This window comes from Sinocyclocheilus rhinocerous, unplaced genomic scaffold, assembly GCF_001515625.1.
Source record: "Sinocyclocheilus rhinocerous isolate Xijiao unplaced genomic scaffold, SAMN03320098_v1.1 scaffold412, whole genome shotgun sequence".
In the NCBI taxonomy this organism is placed as follows: Eukaryota; Metazoa; Chordata; class Actinopteri; order Cypriniformes; family Cyprinidae; genus Sinocyclocheilus; species Sinocyclocheilus rhinocerous.
The window spans coordinates 841,620-860,736 of NW_015642498.1; the positions used below are offsets into that span (position 1 = coordinate 841,620).

The 19,117-nt window shown below is 36.5% G+C and overlaps 1 protein-coding gene across 3 annotated transcripts in view; it reads left to right on the forward strand.

Annotated features, from left to right (window-relative positions):
• Positions 1-14,281, forward strand: part of LOC107755905 (protein lin-7 homolog A) — a 70,509-nt gene extending 56,228 nt beyond the window's left edge. The window contains exons 4-6 of one of the 3 annotated variants that reach the window (XR_001641751.1): positions 6,480-6,689; positions 9,110-9,383; positions 9,723-9,781. Coding sequence is in view for 2 of the 3 variants with exons in the window: in XM_016572858.1 (XP_016428344.1) it covers positions 6,480-6,689; positions 9,110-9,321; positions 13,284-13,308 (447 nt within the window). In the remaining variant the exon portion in view is untranslated. Of the gene's footprint in view, positions 1-6,479; positions 6,690-9,109; positions 9,384-9,722; positions 9,782-13,283 lie in introns of those variants that run through there. The other 2 variants (XM_016572859.1, XM_016572858.1) reach the window with 2 other exon arrangements.
• The last annotated feature ends 4,836 nt before the right edge of the window (positions 14,282-19,117 follow it).

Here is a 19,117-nt window from a genome sequence, read left to right on the forward strand (position 1 = left end):
ATAGTGTGGTAGATATGTGGGGGCGTGTTAGAATGAGCCGTTTTAGGGGGGCGTGGCAGAGTCTTAACTTTGATAAAGAATATCTCTTTGGTTTTGAGACTTTAGTCTTTGCAACTTTAGGGATCTTATCTATGCACAATCAGCTTGTAACACTCCAAAGAGAAAGGAAAACTTGAAATCGCATCATATGACCCCTTTAATGGTTTGTTAATAGCGAGAATTGGACCTTAAGATAAAGAGTGACCAAATCAAATTTTCAAAAGAATGTGTGTACTATGAAACAGACTGTAAGTTTCAGAACAGAAAACTTCTTTCCTAGTCCAAAAAGACCATTGTTGAACATGACCGCCCACTTTTACACATCAAGGATGCCTATTCAGTGTTCAGTGACTTCGCCCACCCAGTCACAGCGAAGTAAGGAGGAAGTAGGATAGATACTATTCATTAAAGCCAGGAGAAGATGTTTTATTCCAGTTGGTATATAACTAAGAATAACGTGCCCTTCATGTGCAGTTGGAAATATCATAATTTCGAATTACGCACATGAATGACCAAACAAAGTCATATTTACAAGTGGGAAACTCAGCATTCTAGATGATACATGAGTTGCCTAGTTTTGATGTTGAAAGGGGTGCACAGAAACACTGATCTATAATAAACATGAGCAGAAAACAGATCTGTAGTGAATTGTAATGAATGATTTTGCAAGTTATTTTAATTTTACATGCTGTTTCAGTCATTTTAAAGGTGTGATGTTTGGAACAGCTTATAGACAACAAGTGTGAAGTTAATCACTTGACTTTCACTGCTTTATGTATTAACAGCTTTATGTATCACAAACATTTCATTTTAGGCTACTTCCACATTATGATTCCAATTTGCATGTTTGACATCTCGTAATAATGTATGCAAACAGTACAAGTTTTCCAGGTACACTTGAGGGCACCATGAGAGTAAGATAGAAACGTGCTGTTCCTGGCTCTGCGTAATGTGTAGAGTGATTGACTAAAGCTTATTTTTTAAAAAGTAGAAGTAATGATGTTACTGCGTAATTTAACAATTTCATTAAGAAAATGGCAGATGCTTTACAATGTCACACTTCGTTCCAGCCCGCTTAAGGATATCATCTACTCAATTTTTTATAACATTTTACTAAAAAGCATGCTGGAAATCTCACATACATTCCTTTAGGACAGGGGTTCTCAAAGTGGGGTCCGCGGACCCCTGGTGGTCCGTAACACATATGGCGCTTTTCCACTGCACGGTACGGCATGGTACGGTTCGGTACGGTTCACTTTTGTTTTTTTTTCCACTGGGTACAGTACATGGTACTTTTTTCAGTACCACCTCGGTTGAGGTTCCAAGCGAACCGTACCGTTACCAAAACGTGATGTGTAAACTCTGCTGATCACTGATTGGCCGAAGAGAATCGTCACTACCTGCGTCACTGAACTTGCGACACGAGACACAACAGAACCGCTAGATTTAAATCAGCACAGTGAAGAATCGAATGCAACTGTTTTGAACGAGCACACCTTTTTTAACAACCAAAAAATGGCTGTTTCGTTGTCTGTTGAGGAAGTACAGACGTTCCTCTCATTCATAGCAGAGGAGGGGATCCAGCGAGAGCTTGATGGGGCGACGCAGAATGAAAAAGTTTTTCAGGAGTCGCGGCAGTAGAGGTGTTAGTGTAAACTTTTAACCTAAATGTGCGCTGTTAGGCGCATATCCGAGTGTTTGTGCAGAGCGTGGAAGCTAAAGTGCGCTTAATGCAGGACATGAAGGCGCAATCACATTTTCCCCCTAATAACAGTGAAAACAACCTAAAATACTGCATAATTTTTCCTCATATAGATAAGAGTAATAAAACATTCTACACTGTAAAGGGTCTACTTTTATTTGTGTACACTCACAATATCATCAAAATGCGGTACTTTTTAAAAATAAAGAAAACAAACAGGATGCGCCGTCTCGGTCTCCGGTCTGGAGCGCGTTACAAAAAATGAAACTAAAGCCTATAGGCTACTTGGCTCACATACGTAAGAAATATATCTATAGAAAACTTGAAATGTCTACTTTAAAAAGAAAGAATTAAAATCGAAACATCTCCATGCAAGCATCTCCATCGCAGCAGAGAACACTAGTTTAATAATAAATAATAAAAATATCTCCTTACTGTTTTTTCAAGACAGTCATTAATTTTGATGTTGCTTTGTGGCAAGTTTTATGCTTGCGCTTGAACGCAGAATAGGCTAGCAATCTATTAACGGGGCAGCCCCAGTTTTAATCCAGTCTTCCTTTGTTCTATAACTCTTCCAGCTGCACTAAAGGTGCGCTCTCTTCTACTGCCGCTGGCGGCGACACTAAACACCGTGAAGCTCTTGACAGTCGCGGTAGAGCATTATCTCGTGGTGTTTCTGACCAGCGCAGCACAGCTATATGGCAAGAAAATTGGCCATTACGATTATAAAGTAGAATGTTCTCAATGTAGTAGTAGTAGTAGTAGATTATATAATAATAATAAGAAGAAGAAGAATACAATTATTAAAACTTTATTTTTACAGGAATAATCACACTATTTTTATTTTTACTTATTTTAATTTAATTTTTCTTTATTTTTACAGTAAACCTCTGTCAAAATTGAAAGGAATTGTTAAATTTTAATTTGATTAAATTTTAAAAGATTACATTGTCAATGTTTTATGGTTGTAATAAATTATAGACACAGAAAAATTAAAACAACATACAATTTCTGAAATAAGTAAAACATTCCATACGGATATATTATTGTAAAAATTTTAATAAAATTTTTAATTAATAAAATTAAAGACATAAATTCAACTTGACACATTTGATAACATTTAATTAACCCATTAAATTGGAATCCAGGAATCCTATGGCATTTAAGAGTACAAATTATATACTTAATCACTGTTTGTCACAACTGCTACTGTGGAGGAACGAAGGAGTGCGGAGACGAAGGAGTTGAAGGAAAACAGTCTTTAATAGTCCGGGAACTGGGGAAAAACACAGGGTAGCCAGGAGACATGCACACGTAGCATCGAGATAAGACGTTTAACACAGCACGCTAGACACAGGAAACACTGGGCTTAAGTACACGACTAAACGAGAGGATGACGAGACACACCTGGACTCAATGAAGCACAATAGGAACAGGGACAGGAAGGAAACCAAATATGGGCATGTCACACACGAGGGAAAACTAGGTCATGGAAGGCACATGGGGAGAAAAACACAACACAGACAGTCCATATTTCTGACACTGTTATAATTATGAAGGGGTCCTTGGAAAATTTTCTCGCCTGTAAGGGGTCCCTGGCCCCAAAAAATTTGAGAACCCCTACTCTAGGACATTTTTAAAGCTTGTGTTGGCGAACATCAGTAACCAAGGAGGGTGGAGCTATAGTGAAGGGTCAATTATGAGTTTTTGGGTGCAAAACAACCTTGACTAACATTATAAGTGGGCCTCAGGGGAAAAATAAAATGAGAAACAAATTCATGACCTTAATATTTAATTAGGCCCTCATCCTATCATTGCTGAAGGACAAGTTTTAGAAGTTACTTATATTTTGGTTTTATGATATCACGGTTTTATGATCTAAAATGACGTTCCTCTGCCTAATCTCTTGATTGGTTGGCAATTCATGCACAGCATACGCTTTCAGGATTTTTTATGATTTAAAGTCTTTGTCATTGATTCGGTGTTATAATACATTTTTAATGACACTTGCTACTTTTTAGACACTGATGCAGTTATTGTCTGTGACGTATAGGCTTTTGATTTCAACATAATGAAAACAAAGCAATAATTTTAACCAACAGTGTGACTCATTTGAGTGGTGCTGTAATAATATGGAACTATACAATGACAATGGCAATCACACAGAAAACAGCAGTGCTTAGTGTAATTAATATGCTCAGCAAGCAGGTCTCACCAGATGAGCAGAATTAGCATATCAATTAAAGTTCTAATGCAGGATGTAAATTACAAAAGTCTAAAGAGTGCCTCAAAGCACCTCGCTTGGTCACTTTGAAAAGTTACTACAGGTTTCAAAAAGCATACTGGACTCAAATCACTAGGCAAAAGGGCAATTAGCATGTGTGAGCAGCTTGCATCTGCGTGCCGTTGGGACAGTTTTCAATCGATGGCACATAAATAGGATGAAGAACAGCCCGAGTCATCCTTTGGGATCCCCTGCAGCAATTGTCAATGAGCTCCAGTCGGCTCCATACACCAAGTGTATTGCTGATGTAAATGTTAAAAGCCAATATTCATTACCACAGGACATTCTTTGTGAAGAATATGTAATTATTTAAGATGCAATTTGTAAGGCGTACAATAAGCTTGAATGGGCCATTGCTCAGAATAATGTGAGTACTGGGTTATCTGATGTCCTACAATTCTTTCAGGTGGCATTAAATGGATAGTTCACCCAAATTACAATTGTGACATTTTTACTTACCCTCGTGTCAACCCATACGTTCATGGAGAAATTCTGAAAAATGCTCATGCAGTTGAATGAACTATTGATGGAGTCACATGAAGATTCTTCAACTTCTTTCAATGGAAAAAAATAAAACAAGACCGGTTTGAGATGACACAAGAGTGTGTAAATAATGGCGATTTTCAGTTTTTTGCTGGACTTCCTGCATTCCAGTAACTCACAGTAGATGCCAAGGTCATGGGTTCTATTCACAGGGAATGCAGCGTACTGATGAAATGTATAAAGTTGAATGCAATGTAAGTTGCTTTGGACAAAATGTAAATGTTGAACTATCAATTTAATAAGCATGTAATTTTTAAAATCTTTTAATCATCAGCAACCTGATGATTTACTATTCAACAAAGCAAATGAAAGAGTCCAGGCTTCAAAAATGTTTGTTATATATCTACTTCTTTTTTCCTCAGAGAGGATGTAGCTGTGAAGGTCGAGAAACTGGGAAGAGGGTGTCTTGCATGCAGAACACTTTCAAACAGCATTTCTTTCAGTGTGACACGAAACACTCAGACAGGGAAGGTGCTGTGCTTTCAGTTTCAGAGATCAGAAAACTGCTTGGATTGCCATTTGGGAATCTGGCACTTTGCAAAGTCTCCAAAAATCCTTGGCGTTTTTTTCTCACCGTTTCCTGTGTGTGAATGCCTTAATAATGAGAGGGGCCCCACAGTGCTGCACCTGTAGCTACAGTGTGGATCAGCAGGAAGTGCTTTTGTCTTCCTTCACATTCTCTGTTTCCTGGTGGTTGCGCTTGGCTAACAAAATTCAGACGACAATGCAGGCAGCAGTGCAGGTTATCGGATGCAGTTTCTCTTTCTGCTGAATTTACAGCACAAACAGAACATGTTGACATTCTCACAAGCTGTGGAAAAACGTTGTGGGGTGTACTCCCTTACCAAAAGTATGAGGACATCTGGACACCTTCCTTTTGCTAATACTGTATATCCGCTTTTGACTAGACCAAAGTCTAAGAGAGTCCATCTAAAGGTAAAGCCTCTATAAAGCCGAAGTGGAGCGGTTTAATTTGGCTTTTAAGAATGTAGCATTGAAAGTGTATATTGAGGCTGACGGTTCTTGAATATCAATCCACCTTAATGTGTTTCAAGGGAAAGGGGCCTCATGCCATCAGCTAATAAAAATTGCTGTCTTGAACAAAGAAGATCCTTTGTTCTTAATAATGCCAACTGTTATGGTTTTTTAAGTGCTCGAAACTAATATCTAGAGAGCAGGTTTGTATATATTAGCCAATACATAAGGTGCAATGCACAACTGCTCACAAAACCATCCATGTTTGAAATGTCCCTCACTGCTATGTTTTAAAGTTAAAGTATGTGACTCCATTGGTTAAGCCAGTGCTGCTGTGTTGGACTGGTTAAGATTTTCAGACAAAAAGAGCAATGGTTTAATAGCCTACCACAAAGTTTGTTGATATCTCACAACAGAAAAGATTAATTAAGTATTAAAGTTTTTGTCCACCCAAAAATGAAAATTCTGTCATCACTCACCTTCATGTTGTTCTGAACCCATACGACTTTTGTTCATTTTAGGAACACAAATGAATATTTTTAATATTTTCTCATCATTTCTGTCAGTCCATTTAAAGTTTAGCTATCAACATTTTCAAGCTTCAAAAAATTAATAAAGACATTGTAAGATTAATTCAGTCTTCCATTTAGTACATGTATGCACGTTGACCATATTTATAACCATATAAAAAAAAAAAACATATCATATCATATCAAGTGATCGTATCTCTTCAGAAAATTGGAATTAAACCGTGTGATTTACCCCTTGCTGTTCACCCCCAAACTGTTTGTAGATACTTCAATCAAAAGGCAATCACAAATTTTAAACATCTCAAAATATTATTTTGTTAATAAGCCTTGACAATTTACTGGTCTATCAATATTTCTCAGTCATGTTTCACATTCACTGATATTTTGAACTCTTGGTTTTTACCAGGCCACAGTGGCAGCATTTGCAGCAAGTGAGGGTCATTCTCACCCGCGGGTGGTGGAACTGCCCAAGACAGATGAGGGGCTTGGCTTCAATGTGATGGGCGGAAAAGAGCAGAACTCACCGATCTACATCTCCCGCATCATCCCAGGGGGCGTGGCTGAGAGGCATGGGGGTCTTAAGAGAGGCGACCAACTACTGTCTGTCAATGGAGTGGTGAGTTGTAGTATGCAGGATCTTTCGTATTCTGTAACTCTGTAAAAGGAATATGCATGTGTGTAATTTAAGGATGCATTTCTATGAAAAGGTACAAGACGTAAAGCTCAAGCAATTAAACTTTAGTAATTGAAACGTGGTTATTTGCAAAATAGCAAGAAAATTAATAGGATGCATAATTGGATGGAACCTAAAATGGATGGAAATAAAGCAAAAGTCATGAGGGTATTAACTCAAAAGTAACGTCTCGGTTACGTATGTAACCCTCGTTCCCTGAAGGAGGGAACGGAGACGTCACGTCGGATGACCGACGAATTGGGATCTCGCTTAGAGGGACCAATCTACTTCGAGTGTAAACTAAACGAACCAATGCACATTGGCATGCGATTATTGCATCCAGCTGCCGCTGATCACAGCGTGAGTATAAGTAGGCAGCAGATGCAACGCATATTCGTGACGTCGAGAGTGACCGACTGAAAGGGAACTGAAGTTAGGTTATTTAAATATATATATTTTATATATATATAGGGTGGATTGTTATGCATTGTTAATACTCACTGATACTTGTGGTTATCAAACATAATCACTTCCTAGAGGACGGTAACATTACTGGAATAGTTCACCCAAAAATGAAAATTATTTTATCATTTACTCATTTTCAGTTTGATCCAAACCTGTATGAATTTCTTTCTTCTGCTGAACATAAACTGTAATTAAACAGTTGATTTTCCCCATTGTCTTCCATAGTATGAAAAAAAAATACAATTTTAAGTAAATAGGGTCATCAAATGTTCTTCAAAACATCTTCTTTTGTGTTCAGCCGAAGAACGAAAGTTATACAGGTTTGGAACAACTTGAGGATTGAGGAGTAAATGATGACAGGACTTTAATTTTTGAGTGAACTAACCATTAAGTAACAGGTTTTTGTTAGTTAAAAGGGCACGGGGAAAACCTATATAAGCATTAATTTCTGAATAAGTTTCAAATTGTCCAAATTAGAAGCCAGGGAAATGGCAACATTCAAATACATTTCTGTTTTTACTTATCTAATATATTTAGACATACATGATGGAGACATGAAAAGTTACTGCATAGTAGGAATGACCTGTCAGCGCATAGCTCACTTATCACTAAATGTACAAAGGAAGGATCGGTGAACATCGGGGTATTTTTTTTACATGACTGATGTTGACAGGTTGACAGGTGGGGGGGGAAAACTTAAAGGGGATAGTTCACCCAAAAATTCTAACTCTGTAATATGTTGTTCCAAATGTGTATAAAATAAGTCAGTGGCTACAGTCAACTGTTTGGTTGGCAACATTCTTCAAAATATCTTTTTTTTGTGTGTTCAACAAAAGAAAGTAAGTCATACAGGTTTGGAAAACTTAAGAATTTTCATTTTGGGTGAACTATCCCTTTAAGTGTTTGTGCAATAAAATTAAATTATAATTTTTAGGGGATTGAATTTTTCAGCTGTGTAGAGCTGTCACATAAGATGCCTTCATGCTAGAGGGCCCACTGGCTTTTTAATCGATACAGATCATTTTGGGCTGAAGTGAGGTTATTACGGCAGAAGGATTTTTACATTGATCTCAATGAACAAACATTTCCAACAGTCTACAAGGCTGATTGCATCCTGGCATAATACGCTAATAAATCAATTTTTGCAGCTCAGACCCATTAGAGACTGAATCTAATCTTTCATTTTAAAATAATAGAACTGGACAAACAAGAAAGAAAACGTACAGCAGGACTGTATCTAAAACTGAAAAAGACAGATGTCAAAAGACTTTATCTTTTCATAATTCACTGTAAATGTTTAAAACGTGTCAGACTGGAGCCAGATGAGAATGAATCATTGACTGAATCCGAATGAATCTTTCAGTAAAAAAAAGCTGTCGGCTCTTATAAAGCGATCTGAGTCACTGCTGCAGTGCAAGCCTTTTGAAGCCAGTTGCTTTTCTCTTCTCTGCCATCATTCAAGTTTGTTACAATTCTATTACATGGAGTAATTTTAGTTTATAGAAACTAATGTCCACTGTTTTCTCGCTCAAAGATGACAGAAGACTTCAGAAAGGATCCATTTGATTTCATTTGCGTCAAAGACTGTAATAGGAAAGCGTTTTATGACAGCATTTGAGAAGCAATTTCTCATTAAACCAAACATGTTACGGTTCCTGAGCTAATAGGAAATTAATGGCTCTTTTGTGCCAAAATGTAATTGAATGTTCATCACCATGGAGCATTTTCTAGTGCAGTTTTGAGCTGACAAAACTACAGTATGGGTTTGGATGCAGTAAAGTTGCAGCAGTCATCAACAAACTATTGAACTTAGACATACACGTTTGGTCCTTTGAATTAGTTGACATGAACAACCACAGATTGCTCTGAAAAAACAATTACTGAATTCTTTTTCCTAGAGTGTCGAGGGTGAACACCACGAAAAAGCAGTGGAGCTACTGAAAGCAGCCAAGGACAGCGTCAAACTGGTGGTGCGTTACACCCCTAAAGTCCTGGAGGAGATGGAGGCGAGGTTCGAGAAGCTTCGCACCGCCCGCAGACGCCAACAGCAGCAGCTCCTCATTCAGCAACAGCAGCAGCAAAACCTGGCCGCCCAGCAGAACCACATGTCGTAGGTGAGGCTTTTCATTGCTTTAAGGGTAACAGGACCTCAGCAGGGCAGCTCACGGAGAAGTTACTACATGCTGCCTGTCACCAGTGGGACGTTGTTCCGAAAACAGACCGCTATTCAGCCTTATCAGTGGCAGACAAGAGGTGTCATTGCATTTTAAAGCTTTTGTTAGTCTATCCAGTTGAACCCACTAGATGCGGCGCTGCTATGTTGTTCATTCAAAATATTGCAGAAAAAGAGAACAATTGATGCGGGGAAGATGTTGTTTACGTCAAAACCAAAACCAAACCATTCACACAGAATGCATATTTATCACATTTTCTAGAGGGACATCTATCACCGTTGCACTCATGTCTCGCACAAGAGAGCGGCATGTTTAGAAAGCGGCAGCTCACGGAGAGGTTAGCTGCCCCGTCACCTCTTGAGGCCTGTGGGAGATACAGTACTACAAGGCTGTCTGATGCACACCTAAAATTCGAATGCAAAAACGTTGCATTCGAATTTTAGGTGTGCATCAGACAGCCTTATCAGTGGCAGACAAGAGGTGTCATTGCATTTTAAAGCTTTTGTTAGTCTATCCAGTTGAACCCACTAGATGCGGCGCTGCTATGTTGTTCATTCAAAATATTGGTCCAATGTGGTTTGGATCGCAGCTATCTTCAAAATATATACTTTTGTGTTCCACATACAAAGGCATCAGGTTTGTGACAACATGAGGGTGAATAAATGAAGACAGAATTTGGTAACACTTTAGTATAGGGACCAATTCTCACTATTAACTAGTTGCTTATTAGCATGACTATTATTAACATATTGGCTTTTTATTAGTACTTATAAAACACATATTCTGCATGACCATATTCTACATCCCTAATCCTACCCAATACCTAAACTTAACAACTACCTTACTAACTATTAATAAGCAGCAAATGAGGAGTTTATTGAGGCAAAAGTCATAGTTAATGGTTTGTTAACAGCAAGAATTGGACCTTAAAATAAAGTGTGACCCAAAATTTTTATTAAACTACCCCTTCATATAAGACTATAATGCCGGTATTCTTCAGCCAACAATGAAAATACAAAATTTACTCACCCTCATGTTACTCAAACCTGTATGACTTTGTGGAACACTAAAGGAGAAGTTTTGCAGAATGCCAATGCTGCTATTTTCCATTCAACAAAAGTAAATAGGAAGTTAAAAGAACCAAGACAGGAACCAATAATATTTGGCATCACTGACATCAAATCTCGGACAAAGTGTCCTGACACACCATTTCTGAAAGTACATCGAAATTGTGAATGAGATCTGAGAGCTATGAAGGACAAGGCTGCTTTCAAAAACTGAAAATAACTTCAATTTCAGTCTAGCCATCACAAGCTGTCGTATGGCTTCAGAAGATTTGAAATATAACGCACGTCATATAAACTACTTTTATGATTCATGTTTTTTTGTTTTTTTTGGCTTACTGAAATGCATTCACTTTTATTGTGAAAGTGTAGCATGAACATTCTAAACATCTCCTTTTGTGTTAAACAGAAGAAAGAAAGACATATTGATTTGGAACAACATGAAGGGCAGTAAATTATGACTGAATTTTTATTTTTGTGTGAGATATCCCTTTAATGATTTATAGTGCATTACTAATGCCGTATACTCATTACAATCAGTTCTCATAAACAACTTTGACAATCATATGATTATACGTTGTAAATTAAACAGCTGGGGTTGCCAAATCCCTACAAAGTTCAAGGTCACACTTTATTTTAAGGTCCAATTCTCAGCTATTAACAAACCATTAACTACGCCTTTGCTTCAATAAACTACTTATTTGCTGCTTATTAATAGTTAGTAAGGTAGTTGTTAAGTTTAGATATTGGGTTGGTTTAGGGATGTAGATTATGCTCATGCAGAATATGTGCCTTATAAGTATTAATAAACAGCCACTATTTTATTAATAGGCATGCTAATAATCAACTTGTTAATAGTGAGAACTGGTCCCTATACTAAATTGTTATCAAGTTCATATATTATATCCTAATTTCAATGCATTACAATGCATTATGAAAAGGTAGGTCGGATTTTGTAAGGACTACATAAAGTATAATGCACAATTGGACTATGTAAAAAGTCATTATGAATTCCCTTTTTTATGTATTACATATCTTTCATGAATTTTATGCATTATATATAACGCATGCAGTACATTACATATGCATTATTACATACAGGCTTCTTGTATTCTTGTAATGCCATTTTTTCAGTTTGGTGCTAATTGATATGTCATTGTCACACCCCATAGTAGCTTCTGAAACAGTGCCTCCCCTACTATATAAAAAGAGAAAGTATGCATTCTCATCATCCTTTATCACTTCCATTATCACTGTTCTGAAATAACAGCACTCTCATTTCCTCAAGACTTCTTTCTTCTTTGCAAATGCAATACAATCTGAGAGAAATCTATTAGTCAAGAGTCTTTTCCAGACAGACCAAAGCACATCTCCTTGTATTAATGATACTCGGCCCATCTCTCGCCTCATTGCCTCCTCACACCACACTTAGCTCTGAGCAGCAGTAAAGTTGGCAACGTTGTAACCTCACGATAGAAACAAGCCAAGCCTAAAATGAAGCTATAAGCAGCGCCGACTCAAAAGCACGTCCGTGTGGATACATTTCTAACAGAGGCGCTGGCCTCTGTACACTTATCACCAAAGGCCAATTGGAATTACTTATGTATCTCTTGCTTGTGGCTAAATCCTTGGCTGTAAAATCATATGTGCTTGTGAGCTGCTGAGTATTTTTGGGACATTATGTCTGGGCAAGAGGATCATGGGGAGAGAGTTGAGCCCAGATCATCCCCTATCAAGACTGGCATGCCGACTAAACAGCAAAGCCGCAGTGACCAGAACTCTGCCAAAACTAAACCACACCAAACACACACACATCTGAAAAACAAATAAGACTAGTCTTCCAATTGTAGATGGGGGAAGAGGGACGAAATTAATTAAAGGTCTTCCAAACAAAACTCTGGGAAAAATTACATGCACAGCTGACAATTTAACGCAAAATTGACAAATTAAGCGCTTGTTTTTTTACTCTTCAATGAGTGAAATGAAGACAAGTATACTTTCAACTGTGGTTTCTGTTAATAAAAATGTCTAATGTCTAAAATAAACTTGTGTTTTTGTTATTTCAGCAGATGTACAAGAGGAAATATCTTAGTTTGTTGGGGGTTTCAGAGGTCTGCATGTATTGACTTTAACAATGGGGGACCTTGGAGTTACGAAGGTTGAGAAACTGATGTAGACACTAAAATATCTAGTAGGAACAATCCAAAATGTGATTTTTCCTAGCTTAAAAAATAAGGCTGATATGTGAAAAGATCTCTGTGAAATAAATACAAATCACATGGCAAAAATAATATGAAATGTGCCAAAAAGTAGGTGATCTTTATATAACCTGCTAGCAAATAAATATGGAACTTTATCAGCAGAAACGTACAATATATTCAAGCCTTCAAGGTTTGTCATAATGCATTCAGCAAATGCCTTGTCTGAGAAGGATACATGCAATGCAACGTTTTGTGCAAAAATGAAGCATCTCAACTTTGGACTTTCTTTGTGTTGCAGTACTGGGGTCTCAAGTCCATCTCAAGTCCGAGTCCAAGACCAGATTTTTATCTTGTCATTGGCTATGTAGCATTTGGCCTTGGCTCTTTTAGTCTCTTGAATCAGATTCAACCTACTGTATTCAGTTCTCGGCCTGGACTTGACTCAAAGTAGCTAGTCTTGACTGCAACACTGGTACTTGCCCTTGAGACATTGGGCCATAGTGGTCACATTGGACCAAAGGTTCAAGTCCAGTCTGCTACATTACGTGTTATAAATAGCCAAAATTACCAACCAACATTTTGACTGCCCCTTTCAACTTGTCTCTCAGCTTTTGTCCTTCTGTTTTTTTACAGGCTATTCCAAAAGAAGAAAAAGTAGAGGACACTAGTGAGACTGGCATACTCTCACAGTCGTGATGTAAGGAGGTCCAAGAGATCTCAGAAGAGGACCCTTACTGTTCTGCAGTGAAGACTATCCTCTTTCAGTCAACTACCTACAACTCAAAAAGGTTGAAAACTCCATGATTTGTGTTCCAAATTGTTGCTTGGAAAAATGTACATGATGACATAAAGGAAGGCTAGCACTAAGTACATGGTTTTACACTTGCTTGTTCATATTTCAGTTGTCTGGAACCAATCCCAAGTTGTGACCCTCTTTAAAAGTCCCTCTTGTAGTTTTGTGATAATGTGATTTCTCAACATGTATTTCTTAAGCATTCAATGATTTGTTTTTACTATCATTATATTTATGTTGCCACAGCGCTGTACAGTAACTTTTCGAAGGGTTCTTTTGGTGCTGGTGTCTCTGGCGCTTTTTATATCAGTCATCCTTGATTGGATAACACTGAGGTATTTTATACCATATTGTAGCAAGGAATATTTTGTAAAGAAAATAGATTTAGCAATAACACTTGTTTTGTCACATCCTACTGTCAAATTATGGTTAAAAAGTCCATTTTAGGCGTAGAAATGAATCGAGGGTAAAGTTGCTACAAAACTGTATCTTATGCACCATGTGACAAAAGTCAGACTAAACCATAAACATCATTTGCACAGAATGTTCTTATGAGATCACTGTATCACAGTGCCATTGACAGAGATTATCTTGTACATTTGGCATATTGTATCGGCAGACATTTAAAGGTAAAGTGTGTCATTTTTGCAAATACTTTCTCAGATTTCACCTTAATATACAAATTAAAGTAAACACTGCATTGATATATCAATTTGTTTGTGCATCCACCCAGTAGCATGAGTTTGAGGCAGGACTTCACATTTGGAAACCAGTAGCAGAAATGTTTGGAAACGGTCCTTATTTTCGCAATTTGTTTTTGTGGCACAGTACTGATACACTACACCTTTAACAGGTCATGCATTCATGAGAGCTGTACAGTTTTAATTCTAATTCATTAATATTCTATTTAAGTTCAGACATTTCTAGTTGATATTATGAAATTATTTACTATGAGGACAAATGGAATGTCAAACACAGATACATGATATCTACAAATGGAGGTAAATCATTACATAGTATTTTGTTATTTTAAAGTTCTATTTTCAAGTTTATTATCCCAGAGGTTTGAAAAATGATTAATTGTGGTGTTATTTATTGTTATATTTCACATAACCAACCACCTCATTCACTAGAAACATTGTCCTGTTTTGACAATCAATTTAAAAAGCAAGCATTAAGCCACTGAATTTTGTTTTTATTAACAAAATTGCATTTTTATTTCACAGCTTCATTCCCTCAACACAAACTGTCAAAAGTTGGCAAACTATCAATTGCAGTGCTGTAGTCGTACTGTTAGTTAAAGTCTTATAGAAGCAAAACTGTAAATCAGCAAGTAGTTGAAGACTACCAGTAATCAAAGGTAATATTGTATCTGTGTTATTGTAATTTGATTTGATGGTTTTCCTGCCGTGGGACTTTGGTAGATACTTAAATTAGTTCCTTTGTTGGTTGGTTTTTGAGTAATCTCAGACTGTGGGTAACATGTAAGCGTGTCATCATCCTATAGACAAAATCACTCTAAGCTGTGAAGGTGATTTGTTCCTTGATTGTCAATCAATTCATTTCAATGGATTCTCTTCCCTTTTGTATGTTTACTTACAGACTTTCTAATTAATGACTTGCATTTTTGAGGCTGGACAAGCTGATATTATTATACAGCGAAAAAAATACCAAGTGATATGCAATTGTTATACATATTATATTTGTATAAATAAATATATGTGCGTGTGTGCAAAGCTTCAAATTTTTGTTTCTGATCTGAACTACCTAGAACCATTCAGAACACCCTAGCAAATGCATAGGAACATGCTAACATCTACTTAGAACACCTTAGCAACTGCATATTGCAATAATTAATCAACACAATTCAATAAACAAAAAGCTAATATCAAGTAACTTAAATTTTAAACACATACCGTTAGTCCCTTTTTGCTCTGCCAGCCAAAATAGTTGCAAATGAAACCACAGCAGACTCTGTTTCATGGTATTAGTGGAGCGTCGTTCCTGAATGAATCAATACATATAAACAGAGTGATTGAGTGAACAATTCAAAGACTCACTCGATAGACACAAAAAGCCACTTATCAGTACCTACTTGCATAATGATGTAACCTGCTTTCTTTGTTCATTGTGCTTTGAGTCAAGTTTTCAGAAAATGTTCAAGTTTTGCATACGTAAACTGATGCAAACGTAAGGAAAGATGGGAGAGTATACAGTTTTATCCACAGACATGACCAGTTGATGTGTTCAACAGAGGCTGAAGTTACTATCTTGTGCAGTGAAATTCTTTTACACTCATCAGGCATCTAATGGACTGATAAACAACCCAACTGACCTGACAGTGAGAGTAATGCAGAAACTTGCTCTTTATGTAAAAGGGATTGTAAATTGTTACTTACAGGCCCTGAAATTTCCACCATTATCTTTTTCGAATTATCTTTTTTTTTTTTTATAGTGATGCTCTTGTCATCTGATATGACAAGTGAATTAAAAAAAAAAAGTTTATCATGATATGACAGTGTCAGGATATTCAACTAGTCCCATAACAGTCCAACATGGCATAAAGTGTAAGTACAACGCTCTACATTACAAGCAGATAACTTGTGTATGTGACTAAATTTCATGCTAGGAAACAAATAATATTTATCGTTAGCAAGTCTTAGATTTCAATCACCAGTGACTGAATTACAGGCTTATAATAAGTTGAGCACAGATAATATTTTAACTCGCCAACACAACAGGTTTAATGTTCATTAACCCAGCAGTTCACCAGAACTTAGTGTGTTTTGTATTGATATTAGTGGTAGAATTAGTTGTCGTCAGGGGCGCGGGAAGATGTTTTCGGTTGGGGGTGCTGGGTGTGTCCGTTTTTGGGGGTGGTTTGGGGCTGGTTCACTTACGCCGGTGCTCGTGCTGCCGATTTTGGAAAGTTTTTGCTGGGATGGGCATTTAAAAAAATCTGAAATTTGCTTTTGCGCCATTATCTCCTTGTATTAAAGTTAATCTTGTTCGCATTCTGTATAGTTCATGTCTGATACCACGCGCCAGCGTCACGTGTTCATGAGGATTAGGCTAATCATCCCATATAGAAAACATCACACCCAAAATTAATCATCTTTATAAAGATAAACATGGGTTTATTATAGCCCACTTACAATTTACATTTCAGAGATCATTACAAATAAATTATTAAATGCTAAAACTGAATAAATTTAAATGAACAAACTTGGCGTTGCATTTGCAACCATGTGAAAACAGGGGGTGCTGCAGCCCCCTCAGCACCCCTACTTCCCGCGTCCCTGGTTGTCGTATTATTTTCTTATGATTATTATTGTTGGATTTTAAAAACAATTACCATGTATAATCTGGCAAGTCAGCTAAAAAATGTACTACTCTATTGCTGATGTGTGCATAGAGGGTTGAGCCAGTAATATATTTTTCTACATTTCCACTGTATATGTTTCCTGAAATAACATTTTGACTAATGAAACTACATGGAAGACGTTTATGGAAAGGGGGACCAGGATAAGTACACACTAATGAGATCCAGCTGTTAAATGTGCTTTTTAATTTCTCAAAATATATACTAAAAGAGTAAACAAACATAATGCTCATAAATACTGTAGATGTAACATTCTCTGGCAGAAAATCCACACAGCTGAGCAAAATCCTGACAACAATAGATTAAATCCATTGGAAAAACCTCTAGCTAGGACCTTTTTAAAATATTTTATTTATCACTGAGAAAAGTACGCCCATGGCAGCACATTGATTTACGTAAATCAAAGTGGATTTGCACTCAGAACTGTATAGGTCTGGTGAATTGTAAATCAGAGCTATATATCTAAAACATGCAACATCAATTTCAGTAGATCAGGACACTTTTGTTTTTATCTTAGTGTTTAATTAGATAAAACATAAATGTGACCCTGGACCACAAAACCAGTCTTAAGTCGCTGGGGTATATTTGTAGCAATAGCCAAAAATACATTGTATGGGTCAAAATTATAGATTTTTCTTTTATGCCAAAAATCATTAGGATATTAAGTAAAGATCATGTTCCATGAAGATATTTTGTAAATTTCCTACTGTAAATATATTAAAACTTAATTTTTGATTAGTAATATGCATTGCTAAGAACTTCATTTGGACAACTTTAAAGGCGATTTTCTCAATATTTAGATTTTTTTGCACCCTCAGATTCCAGATTTTCAACAAAAAATACATCAATGGAAAGCTTATTTATTCAGCTTTCAGATGATGTATAAATCTCAATTTTGAAAAATTGACCCTTATGACTGGTTTTGTGGTCCAGGGTCACAAATACTTAAAACCACAAAATCCTTAATGTCTGAGCTGTCTTGTAACCTGGAAATCTCAGTAAATTAGAAAATACAATTGATTTATAGGCCTATAAATCAAGGAAATTTCATTAGATAGATATAGCTTTTGGCAAGGGTGTTTTTAAAGTCAAACCTAAGTTAGCCTACAATCCAGCCAGCATGACAGAATCAGTCCAAGGAGTGGAAAATGTTAGGCTACTATCTAATATAGATTTATTACTGAAAACAAAATGGTCTTCCTCAAGGCGGAAGAGATCAGAATATTAATTGTCCATTAAATCACATTATATTACTAGTCTTTTTAGTCTGTATTTAAGCAATATTTCTCGAGCAACAGTACAGTGCTGTCATTCTGAATATCAGCAGCTGTAGGCAGGGGCGCAGGATTGCTTCCGAGGGTATACGCACGCACAGAGTTTATTTTTGGGGGGATGGGAGGGCAAATGATCAGTAAGAGCAGAACGAATGTGTCACAGGTTTTAAACGCAACAAAATGGTAAAATACATATATCAAGAGCATGCTCACAGATGAAAACAACAATTGGAGCCCTGCACGGGCCTCAAATATAGGCCCTATATAGCCAGTCTTTTTTCCCCTTCTCCCAAAAAAGCTTATACTACTGTTTCAGCTAATTAAAATAGTTCAGTTTTGTATGTAATGGAAAAGTAATTATATTTCGTTTCGTTTTTTTTTATAAAGTTAATTTAGAAAAACGTTTGGAGTATTTTTTGTTCGTTAAATGTAGCCTAAGGTTTTTTTTTTTTTTAAATAATGACCAAGCGGCCAGCGGCAGACAGTGAGTTGATCATAGCCTATTTGGTCAATTTAACCTTCTCAAATCATCACAACTTGCCTAAAATAAAATCTATAGGTATAAAACAGTTCAAGCATATTTTAAAACGTAATAATTCAAATAGAAAATAGAAACTATTTCATTATGTAATCCTTAAAGATGCATTTCTCTCTAAAGGCACGTCCAATAACGAGATGGCGAGTCATTTTTTTTCATCACCATAATTGATGAATGTCTAAAATATAAAAATAAGGAAAAGCCTAAAACAGGCCCGATTGTAATTTACGTTTTATTTTATAATTCTGTACAATTAAAAAATTTTAAAAAACACAAATTATAATGGCATATATGTAAAACTTTGTCCTATAATTGTATAGCTGCTTATATTTTCAGATTTTTATGTTGCTCTGTTCTGAATACCTTAAAGGGGTCATATGATGCTTCAACGCAATTTTTTATGATATGTGAATTATTTATTAGCCTATTTTTTTATTTTTTTTTATCCATGCAGCAAATGCTTTAAAAACAGCTTTAAAA